Source organism: Erithacus rubecula (assembly GCF_903797595.1).
Source record: "Erithacus rubecula genome assembly, chromosome: 1".
Classification (NCBI taxonomy): domain Eukaryota; kingdom Metazoa; phylum Chordata; class Aves; order Passeriformes; family Muscicapidae; genus Erithacus; species Erithacus rubecula.
The window spans coordinates 108,003,631-108,015,045 of record NC_136658.1 but is presented as its reverse complement, the minus strand read 5'-3'; the positions used below and the strand labels follow the sequence as shown (position 1 = coordinate 108,015,045).

Here is an 11,415-nt window from a genome sequence, read left to right as displayed (position 1 = left end):
AATAACTGAAGGAAAGTAAATTTTCTGCAAGCATGCTCTGTTTACATCAACTGAAAGCAGTGAGTTCATATAAATTATGCCCAATCTCTGACAAAACAACTCTATTTGTTCAAGCAGGAAGCCTGACTGTGTTTCCTTGCTCACTCCTAGCACATCTTGGGATCAGCTGGCAACTGAGGGATTCTTAGATACCGACCAATGAACCACCAGCTCTTGCAGAGCTGAGCTAAGCCCCTATGATTTCTTATACCCCCCTTCAAGTTTGCTTGATGCTCTCCCCCCCCAATAAAAATAAAAATAAGTCCCTTGTATCATAGGGAAGGCTGTACACCTACTGATTGCCATGAGTACCACAGGAATGAACAGCAGCTAAGCTGGTCAGGCACAGGTTGGTGTTCTGCCCTTGAATTTCTTGCCTGTGTGTCTCTGGATGGGGATGCTTCAGTACCCAGATGTAAAAATACAGATAAAATCTGGTGTGAAATGAACATGTGAAACCTCTTGTGTTATTCCTGGAAGTGTCAGCTGAAGACAAATGTGGTGTGAGACACAGCTCAGGTGGCATCCATCTCTGTAACACTGGCCATGGCTTTTCAGGTGACAGGGAAGCCAAGATGGAATCAGAATCCATCCCAAATCAAGGTCAATATTTAAGAAGGAAAGCCTGAATTTTCTTTTGAGGATGCCTATTTCTTTGCAATCTCTCTAAGACTCTCACTCTTTTGAAAGAGAATCCACATGACTAGCTCAGATAGCAATTTTCCAGGCAGCTAAAATTAGAGATGAATCCCACCCATTACACAGAGTATACCTAACCTGAAAGAAATGACTGATTATGTTCTTCAATATTAAATAGATCTGAAGGCAGATCTGTTTAAACTGACTGATCACATTCTTCTCAAATAGCATTATGTGAATATTTCCAGTATGGATATGGAAGTATTAATGTCATGTACAGAAAGACATGACAAAATTCAGAGGGGCTGTTCCAATAAATAGTGAAGGGGAACAGCAAGATCTATGAAATCAGATCTTCAGGGGAGGGTAACTTTGAAGTCAGAACCAAAGCATACCCAGGATATTCAGTATCTTTTAAACATTAGAAGACTTTATTAAAAAGATGTGAAATAATATCTTCCCTCGTTTTTTTTTTGTTTGTTTGTTTTTCACCCTAAAATTTTGTAATATTGCCAAACTGCCTTAGGTTTAGAAAGAGCCACAAGAGCCATATCCCAAATTATGCCATAGACAGTTACTAAATGATGGGTATGAAATATTGAGAGAAAAAATATGCCTCTCCTTATATTTTGATCTCCAATATGATTTTTTTGCCGTTTGCAGATTCTTTCCCCACAAAACCCAAGATGATTTCAGGTCTAGTGGCTGAAGTGAAACAGGATCCAGGGGGTTCTGATCAGATACAACACAGGCCTTGCCCTTCTGTGGGGTCACCTGCTGTGATGACCCTGTCTGGATGCCAGGCACCCACCAAATCCACTCTGTCACTCTCACAGGGGAGAGAAAATTTAATGCCCATGAGTTAAGGGCAAAGAAAGAACACCCATTAAACACAATTATGGGTAAAAGACTCAGCTTGGGGATATTAATTGAATTTATTGCCAACAAAATCAGAGAGGGAAATGAGAAATAAAAACAGATCTTAAAGCCCCATGCTCCCAGCTCTGCCTCCTCCCCCAGTGCTGCTGGGAAAAGGGAATAGGGGTTTTGGTCAGTCCATCCCATGCTGCTCCTGCTCCTGGTCCGTGGGAATCAGGGCACAGACAGGACACTGGGGAATATTCCACAAAAGTGGGAATCAGGGCACAGATGGGACACTGGGGAACATCCCAGTACAGTGGGAATCATGGAGTGACAGGACACTGGGGAACATCCCAGTACAGTGGAAATCGGGGCACAGACAGGACACTGGGGAATATCCCAGCAAAGTGGGAATCGCGGCAGAGCCAGGACAGTGGGAAATATCCCAGCAAAGTGGGAATCATGGAGTGACAGGACACTGGGGAACATCCCAATACAGTGGGAATCATGGAGTGACAGGACACCGGAGAATATCCCAGCAAACTGGGAATCGGGGCACAGACAGGACACTGGGGAATATCCCAGCAAAGTGGGAATCGCGGCAGAGCCAGGACGCTGGGAAATATCCCAGCAAAGTGGGAATCGCGACAGAGCCAAGACATTGGGGAATATCCCAGCGAACTGGGAGTCTCGGCAGAGCAAGGACACTGGGAAATATCCCAGCGAACTGGAGTCTCGGCAGAGCAAGGACACTGGGAAATATCCCAGCGAACTGGAGTCTCGGCAGAGCCAGGACACTGGGGAACATGGTAGGGAAGTGGAGTCTCGGCAGAGCCAGGACACTGGGAAATATCCCAGCGAGCTGGAGTCTCGGCATAGCCGTGGGGAGCGGCTGGGGACGCTGGGAAACCCCCCAGCCAGGCAGGAGCCAGGCCGAGGCGGGACCGCAGCAATCACCACCCCAGCGCCGGCAGCCGCAGCCCGTAGGGCGTGTGGCTCATCGCGTTGGGGGCGCTGCGCTGTAAGCCCTCCGATATAGCTGCTCGCGGTTCGAATCCTCTGGGGCGCTGGTGCTTGTGGTGAGTGAGCTGCTGCTCTCGGGATACACGCGTCCATCCCAGTCTATCCAGCCGCCGGCATGGCTTGGAGCGCTTCGTGCAGCCGCCTGCAGCTTTGGGGCATCTCGGCCCGCGCGGTGGGGGCGCCAGAGCCGCTCCCCAAGAGGAAGCCGTGACGATGTCCCGCTAATCGAGGCCGGAAACACAACAGTAGTCAGCCAGCTACTGATAGATGGACAGACACCTGTAATATGCGGACTCAGGGGGAAAAATCTCCCTTTTCTCCCTTTTTCTCCAGTGGAGACTGAGCTGCCAGCTGCTACAAACGCAGCAGCTCATAATCAAGCCATAGCTGTTTTTTCTCAACTTCATCTTCCAGCTGTTCAGATGTGGGGCATCCCAACAAACATCCCACCAAAGCCAGGATCACGGCACTCACAGGACACTGGCAAACATCCCACCAAACTGGGAATCACAGCACACACAGGACACTGGCAAACATCCCACCAAACTGGGATCCACAGCACACACAGGACACTGGCAAACATCCCACCAAACTGGGAACCACAGCACACACAGGACACTGGGGGACATACCACCAAAGTAGGAATCTTGGCACACACAGGATATGGGGAAACATCCCAGCAAAATGGGAATCAGGGCACACACAGGACACTGGCGAACATCCCCCCAAACTGGGAATCACAGCAGAGTCAGGACACTGGCGAACATGCCAGCAAAGCTGGGATCACGGCACAGACAGGACACCGGGGGACGTCCCAGCAAAATGGGGATCTGGGCATAGGCAGGACATAGGGGACATAGGGGGACGTGCCAGCGAAGCGGGAATGAGGGCACAGCCATTTCGCACAAATGTTGAGAGACACCCCAGCAAGGCAGGGCGAGGCGGGACCGCAGGAATGCCCAGCCAGGCGCAGGAGGGAGGAGCGGCCCCAACACTTGGTTCAGCGTGTTGGGTGCTGCGCTCCCACCCCCGAGTCCCGAGTTCGAGCCTTGGCTGCCCATCGGGCACGGATAACACCGTGCTGGCTGCCCCGGAGCTCCGCTCCCCTCGGGCCGCGGGGCACAGCCCCTCCCCGGGCCGGCTGCGGCCCCGCCTGGGGCGCGGCATCCTCCGCACGCTGGAGCGGCAGCAGCGATGCTCGGTGCCTGCTGCGGGTCCATCCGCCAGTCCACCAGCATCACCCTGAGCATCGCCTGCTGCGGGGGGACCGCGACATCAGCTGACCGCAACGAGCATCGCGGTAGATGGAATGATGAACTTGACGATTCCGTAGAATGTCAGCAAGGCAGGCCTGCGGAGAATCTTGACTGGCTCTGTCCAAGCGCAAGTCAGGCAGCTCCTGCACATTTCACTGGTGCCTCTGACCTGTAATTCAAACCTCTAATTCGGACAAGGATAGCCACTTCTGATCAGTAACTTGGACTCGGGGGAACAAATGTCCCTTTTTGTTAATTATTCCCTTTCACTAAGGTACTGATTTTTTTAAACCCCCTCCCTGTGCTTTCCTTTCCTCTTGTCCCTTTTTCTCCAGTGGAGATTCACAGCTATGAGCTGCCAGAAACCCAGAAGCTCAGAATCAAACCATATTTTGTTTTTCTCTGCCTCATCTTTCAGCTGTTCAGACCTGTGTTTTGTCCACTTTTATTTCCCTATAACAATAAAAGACAAGAGCCACAAGTGCTCTTGCTTTTATTTTATTTATTTTTTTTTTCTTCTTCCCACTTTTATTTCCCTATATGATAAACAAACCTACAGGAATAACTGGGGTAGGACATGAGAAGAAAGGAAACTCCAGAAGCAATCCAAACCACTATGTGTTTTCAAATGGCAAAATGATCCTCTCTCCACAACAAGCTGTTTTGTTGGGGTTTTGTTCCAGCAAAATATTGCATGAGTGTTTCACAGTGGACAGTTCCTTTTTGCTCTCAGCTTGACTCTTTAGGAAGATTTATCCTGAAATATTTTCCAGAAAGCTCCTTAAACTCTGCCCAGAGCAGCTTAAATTAACAGTAAGTTGCAAATTGGTAAAGCTCAGGTACATTTTTTATGTAAAATTCACAGAAAATATTTTGTGTTTTACAGTTCTAACTTTCTTTTTCTCATCTGCCTCCTGCACACTTCTCGCTGGACTTTTCCCACATGTTGTATCCCAGCACTGAAGTCCAGAGTGGCCTTTGCATTTTCTGAGGATTTTCCTGTACTTTTTTACATGAACTAGTTCATGCAGGGACACCAGAACTATCAGTGCTGCACTAAAACACCTCCTGTGGCTCTGATGAACATCTGCCTTCTCTTGCCATCACTGCATTTCCACTTTTCTCTCCTTCCAGTGCATTTTCTTGCAATGTTCTTTTTCTTTCCTGTGAGCTGCACCAGTCTAGTGTCTGTAATGTCTGTAATGCTTATCTTGCTGTAAAGCCTGGAAGCTACTACTATTTCCTCATCTATTTTAGGAGTCAGGCTTTTGTCCCTGCCTGCCTGTCCTCACCTTCATTTGTAACTTCCTTTTATTTTATTTTATTTTTTTTTGTCCTGGATTTTTTAAAACATAGTTTTATATCTCTTTTTTTTTTCTTTTTTTTTTTTTTTTTTTTTTTTTTTTTTCCCTTTCACACAGAGTTGTGTTCTTGATCTTTTTTTGCCTGCAGGGAGCAGGGGATCACCTGTGAAGTTAATGGAAGAGTTAATGAGGGAATGTAGGAATGCAGGAGACTGCTATTTTTAGCACACTTCATCTTATGTAATATTTTTTTTCCCACTGTGTGGTATCAAAATAGATACCAAAATACCAAGTAGAACTTGGTTTCTGATAAACCTGTTTTATGTCTCAGTGTTTTACAAGAAGCCCCTGTAAGTACTGATACTGCAACCACCTTGATAAAAATAAATCCTGGGAATCTGGTCATGTACACCTGCTCAGGAAAAACTCTTGTGGAAGGCAGCACCTTGGTACCACAAACTTCTTCTGGACAGAGCTGAAACTTGGTTTCTGCAGCAGATTTCAGGACTGTACATTTCAGTTCTGCTACGGCTTTTATGTTGCTTTCCTTGCTTCTCTCTCAGCCTTTAGGAAGTTAAAACAGGATAACAAACATCATGCTGGGTCTGAATCACACATCCACTAGGATCAGGGTATGGCTTCCTCTCTCTCTCTACTTCCACCTCACAGTTAAAATAATGATGTTTTTAAGTATTTTTTTTTACCCTGTAGATGCCTTAAACATTCACATCAGTGTTTCACAGCCCTTTTCAGCTCCTGTATGGAGATAATGCAGCTTTTGCAATGTTCTAGGGGAAAATACAAGAGATGAGCTTGAATAAATTGTGAGTGCTACAGACACCTGCTCCAAATCAAGTTAACTAAAACCCTGAAATCCTCACTGCAAGAATGCATCATAAATTCTATTTATTCTTAATATCAGGTGATAATTATCTTTAAAATGACTACTCAAACACAGTTTAAACCTTCAGTGAGGACTTCTGGATGGGCCCACCCATGTTTGAGTGGGATTCCACAGCAGGTAGCTATTTCTTCCCCAATAAATGATTTATAAGTAAATAACTTTCTGCAACATCTAAGGACTGAACCCAAGGCTGAGCTTAGAGAGTCTCCACACTATTCCCTGCCAATGAGTTGCAGTGGATGTTAAATTTTGCATGTTTGCAAGGGGGAGTGTTCCCTCATGGAGGAGATTCCCACTGAGGGTCATTAGCACAATCTGGAGAGACAATCACATCAGGAAATCCTTGAGCCAAGAACAGCTGTGGGCAGGGAGACATTAGGTAGAAGCCAAGCCTGTGCAGGCAGTGTCAGGAGGAAGGATCCTGCAGGGCAGGGACCCCATCTGACCTGGCACAGATGTTATGGGCAGCAGTTCCCTCCCTGCAGCGCCCTGGGAAACACCCATCCCAGCTCTGCAGGGATCAAATACTTACCTGCTTCCCAAGGGCTTTGTGAGGCTTATCCCGTGTCTGGACAATGCTACACGAGTTCCAGCCACTCTGGGAAGCTCCCTGATTAGAAGATTCCTCTCAGATTATGAACTCCTGTGTGTCATGTTTGGTAGTTGCTTTGAAACAAGTTCTCAGACCTGTGCTGTATTTTATCCCCACTTTCTGCTGCTTCCAGAGGAATTGAGAAGGAGACTCAGCACACACCTAAAACAGTCCCAGCAGGAATGGGAACACTCAGATTTTTTTTCAGGTGGGTATTTCAGTGTCTGGCTTCTTGGGAAACTGGTTGGGCAGAGCTTTCTGTCCCCAGGCAGCACAGCCAGTGAACCCAGCTCCAAGCCTAGCCACGGATCCAGATCCAAGCCAGCAGTGCCAACACAGCCCTAATGCCAGTGAACACCACACACTGCCCTTCTTGTGCAGGACCTCATGGTCTGGAGGGAGGTGTCAGAGGATGAACCACGCCCTGTCCTGTGGTGCCCAGCAATGGGACAAGAGGAATGGGCAGAAATGATGCCCAGGATGTTCCAACTGAGCATGAAGAAGAGCTTCTTTCCTCAGCAGCAATTGAGAACTGACCAGGTTTTCCAGAGAGGCTGTGGAGTGCTCCTCACTGGAGATATTCCAGAACCATCTGGACACAATCCTGTGCTGTGTGCTCTGGGATGACCCTGCTGGAGCAGGGGGATTTTACCTGGTGACCCTTCCAGCCTGACCATCCTGTGATTTAGTGACGGTGTGACCTCGCTGAAATGCAAGTCTTTGTGGTGAGGAGTAAATGAAAGGAGAATATAGCTCAATGACAACTTTCCCTCCATTCCTGAACTACAATGGCTTGCTCAGAAATCAGTGGCTAGGAGGTCCCAGGGCCAGAAAAGCTGTCTCGTCCTCAGGAGGACGGGATGTCACAAGGCGATAATGGATGGTGCTTCCACTCCCCGTTTCCTCAGGGAATGCCTCCGGGAGCCCATCAGGATCCTGTCCCTGCCCGGAGCCTGGGGACAAAGCTGGCTGCTCTCCTCATTTTGTCCCGGCGAGCGACCTTGGGTGCCCAAGTGCCGGGGACAAGCGTCTGCCGCGCGTTTGGGCAGAGCCACAGCCACCAGCGGGTTGGGGACACGCTGCCCACCTTCCCCAGTGCTCAGGGGCGCTCCGACCCCGGCGCTGCCCCCGTCCCCATCCCCATCCCCGGCGGGGCGGGCCGGGGCGGGGCAGCCCCAGCTCCATCCCTGCCCGCCCGCCTCCCGCAGCCGCTCGGGGCGGAGAGGCGGCTCTGAGGCTCCTCCGGCAGCAGCCGGGCGGGCAGCGGTGCCCATGGCATGTCTGATGGCGGCTTTCTCCCTGGGCAGCGCTTTGGTAAGCCGCGCCCTGCCTTCCCTCGGCCGGGCGAGGTGCGGGGCTGGGGGATGGAGATGCTCCGCGGGGAGCTCCAGAAACGCTTCCCGAGGGGGAAAAACAAGATCGGAGGGCGCGACCGGGGCTGCGGGGTGCAGGATGGGGTCCGAGGGATGCTAGCTGCGGGATGCAGGATGCGGGATGCAGGATGAAGGATGCGGGATGAAGGATGCGAGTGTGCGAGCCGCCGGCGGCGCACGGCGGGACTTGACCGCTGGTTACCTCTGCCTGTAGCCGAGGCGGGGGGATTATCGCCGAGCATGCTCCCTGCGCCGCTGCGCCCCGCCGGCTTCCCAGAGGATTTGCGGAGGGACCGTAACCTTTGCATAACACCCGGGGCCGGCGGGGGACGGAGCGGGCAGAGCCCCCGGGACCGTCCTGCCGCCGCCACCGGGCGGGCGCTGCCTGCCCGCCGGGCTCCGGGAGCGGCCCGGTTCCTCTCCGGCTCCAGCAAACTGCATGGGAAATAGCCCAAAGTGTCCAAAAGCAGCTGAGAGGTGAGCGCGGTGCTGCGGAGCGGCGCCCGCCGTGCCCGGCGCGCAGGGCGGGATGCGGGGCTGGGGCATCGCCGGGGGTGACAGCGGAGAAGGGAGAGGTGTTGGCGGTACAGAGGGGCTTCAGGTGTTTCTGTGCCTTACACGCGGCTTGGCTCAGTCTGTGCCTGTCCCAGCCGCGGGGTTACACAGCTTTTTCCAAGCGAAGGTGATGCCAAGACCGGGAAGCGTTTGGACGATCCCAGTTGCTCGGGGGGATCCTCACCCATCGCGGGTGGTCCCTGGAGGAGGCAGGTGTGTGAACAGGCAGTTCACTGCAAGAGTGACTGGAACTGTATAATGTCCAGTAACAAAAGTCTTTGGCTTCATACTCTTGGATGGTTGAGCAGTCAGAGGTCTTGTCCAAAGGATATTTCTTTTTTAATCGCTCTAAACTGGAGGAGTTCTGACTGTCACCTGAATAACCAAGGTGACCTGCTCATTGAGACTTTCTTTTTGGATATTTCCTCTGATTGTGGGAAGGTGCTTAGTGATCCTGGGAACAAAACAGATGATGAGTGCCAAAATCAGCCTTGAAAACATTCAGGGAAGAATATTGCTAACTTGCCTTCTCTTAGTTTTTAAGGAAGTTCCCTTGCTTGGATTGTTGAGCTCTAAGATGTTTCACATTACTCTTGTTATGTTCAAATTACATACCATGGCAGTCAACTACTTAAGAATTTGACAGTAAGTGTTACTGGATACCTGACCTCTAAGTAAGTTGAGAGCACGATTAAAATCTCTTTCTTGAGAAAATGTGGTGAGCAGTGCTGATTTTTTAAATCTAGAACTTGGGGCTTGTGCATGCAGAATGTGAAGACTCCAGCTATGGAGTGGTTATGCAGGAATACTTTTTTTTCACCAGTGATTATGTAGGATTGGAGGTTTTTTTAGTGTTTTTGTCAGCATTCATGACAAGTGACTGATCTGAGCTGGGCTGCTGTTACAGGAAAGATGGGAAGACCAGGAACCATGAGAGGGAAATAGAAGTGGCACAGGGGAGAGGAGGCAATGTCACTCCTTAGTTGAATTAGACAAATAGAGGGAAACAGTGGCAGGACCTGCAGCTGTGTTTGTATTCATGCATTGAAAAGTAGTGCAGCACATCTGCTTTCCAAGAGATAACTTTGTAGATCATTGGGCAGATGTGTCAGCATGGAAAGCCTGGCACATAAGCCATCTGCAGAAGTCCTTTCCAATTCAAATCTGCATTAAAAACACTAAATTTCCTAATAGACAACTGTGCAGATGTTTGGCTCTTCCTATGACACCCACCAAACAACAGATGACAGCAAACAGCCTCTGAACTGTTCAAAATTCTGTTTAGCTGAAGAAAATTAATGACTTTTTTTCTTTTGAGCTTACACACATCCTGCTCATATTGGTGCAAGATGCCTGTGCTGGTGAAAGGAATGGGAAAAAAAATCAGATTTTGTATACATAATTAAAAAAAAAGAAGAAGAAGGTGGGTGGAAGGCCACTGTCTTGGTCAGGAGAGGAGGGGAAAGAGATTTAGTCCAAAAAGTGCCAAGTGGAATTGCACTGAGTGCTGTGGTTGCAAAGTGTAGAAAGAGGGATGGCTGTGAGCACAGGACATTGACCTTACAGTGTCAGTGGTGCAAGAACTGGAGCAGGGTTTGTGTCTTTATGGGCTGATAAAATTTCCATTAGTTATCACTATCAAGCATGGAAAGCACTCAAGGATTTTGGGTGCAAAGCATTGTGCTTTCCTAAAAGACCTCCAGAAAAGAACTTCTGCTGTTGTCTCAGGTTGCAAAGATCTATCAGTGCAGGAGAAAATAAGGCATGAAACAGTACATTTGAAAATGCTCAGAAATACAATTTCACCTTTACAGAAGCATAGGCTGATCCAGAGGAACAAGAGCTCTTAGGCAATTTGAGTGGTTATCTTTTGAAATGTCTGCACAAGTAATTGTTCAGGCAGCCTTCTTCCCCCTCCAGCTCTGTCCCAAGTCCTGGAATCAGTAACTAGAACCAAATTCCTTGAGTGCATGAGAAACCAAATACAATGGGGACTGAACTTATAAATGTATTAATCTGGTGCAAGATCTGAAAGGAAAACTAGTGCTGAAGGAACTGTGTGTGCTACAAGGGCTCTTTTACCTCTTCTGTCAAAGCTCAGGCAAAAGAACAAACAAAAGATTGCTTTATTTTGCTCCTCTTTCACCTTTCAGCACATTACAGTGCCGGACTTTTTGTGCTATTGAAAGAATAATTCCTCTGCTGCAGAAGGTTTTGAAACGTGTTCCTAAACAAAAGCCTGTGAACTTTCTCCACTTTCCCTGCAGGGTGGCAGCAGCTCTGGTTGCACCATGGCCGAGCCAAAGTCTGTGTGTGTTTCTGTGGACGAGGTGGTCTCCAATGGCACAGACACCCAGGACATCAGACTCATGAATGGACACTTAAAAAAAGTGGACAATGCTCTGACAGAAGCTCACAGGTTCTCCTACCTGCCCCGCAGGCCAGCTGTCAACATTGAGTTCAAAGAACTGTCCTACTCTATCCAGGAGGGGCCATGGTGGAGAAAGAAAGGTGAGGAAAATGACGTTTCACCCACAAGAAGCTGTAATGCAGCAGTTCATACAACTGCTTGTTTCTGCCTCCCAATTCTTAAGTATCTGAAGTAAATATAGTATTGCTGTGCTGCCAAATATCTGTCCTGTGATCTTGCCTGTCTACAATTTATTGTTGAGGGTGGGTAGAGCATGCAGGAGTTTAAAGATGGGGGTGGGGGAAGTGAGGAGGCTTTGTTTTTTACTCCTGCAATTGGCTGCTTTGTGAAATGCTTGTTTTTCCTCTACTCTTTCAGAACAGCGAGTAGCTCAGAATTTCAGAAGGCATAAGACACCAGGATAAAAACTGTTTTCTTTAAAGCTCTGTTTGGAAAGAA

General features: G+C 48.9%; 1 protein-coding gene across 2 annotated transcripts in view; it reads left to right on the top strand.

The window, feature by feature from the left end:
• The first annotated feature begins 7,777 nt into the window (after positions 1 to 7,777).
• Positions 7,778 to 11,415, top strand: part of ABCG1 (ATP binding cassette subfamily G member 1) — a 53,749-nt gene continuing 50,111 nt past the window's right edge. Inside the window, exons 1-2 of one of the 2 annotated variants that reach the window (XM_079333454.1) lie at positions 7,778 to 7,932; positions 10,814 to 11,057. In XM_079333454.1, the coding sequence (XP_079189580.1) occupies positions 7,891 to 7,932; positions 10,814 to 11,057 (286 nt within the window). In that variant the 5' untranslated portion in view covers positions 7,778 to 7,890. Of the gene's footprint in view, positions 7,933 to 8,255; positions 8,469 to 10,813; positions 11,058 to 11,415 lie in introns of those variants that run through there. The other variant, XM_079333455.1, reaches the window with a different exon arrangement.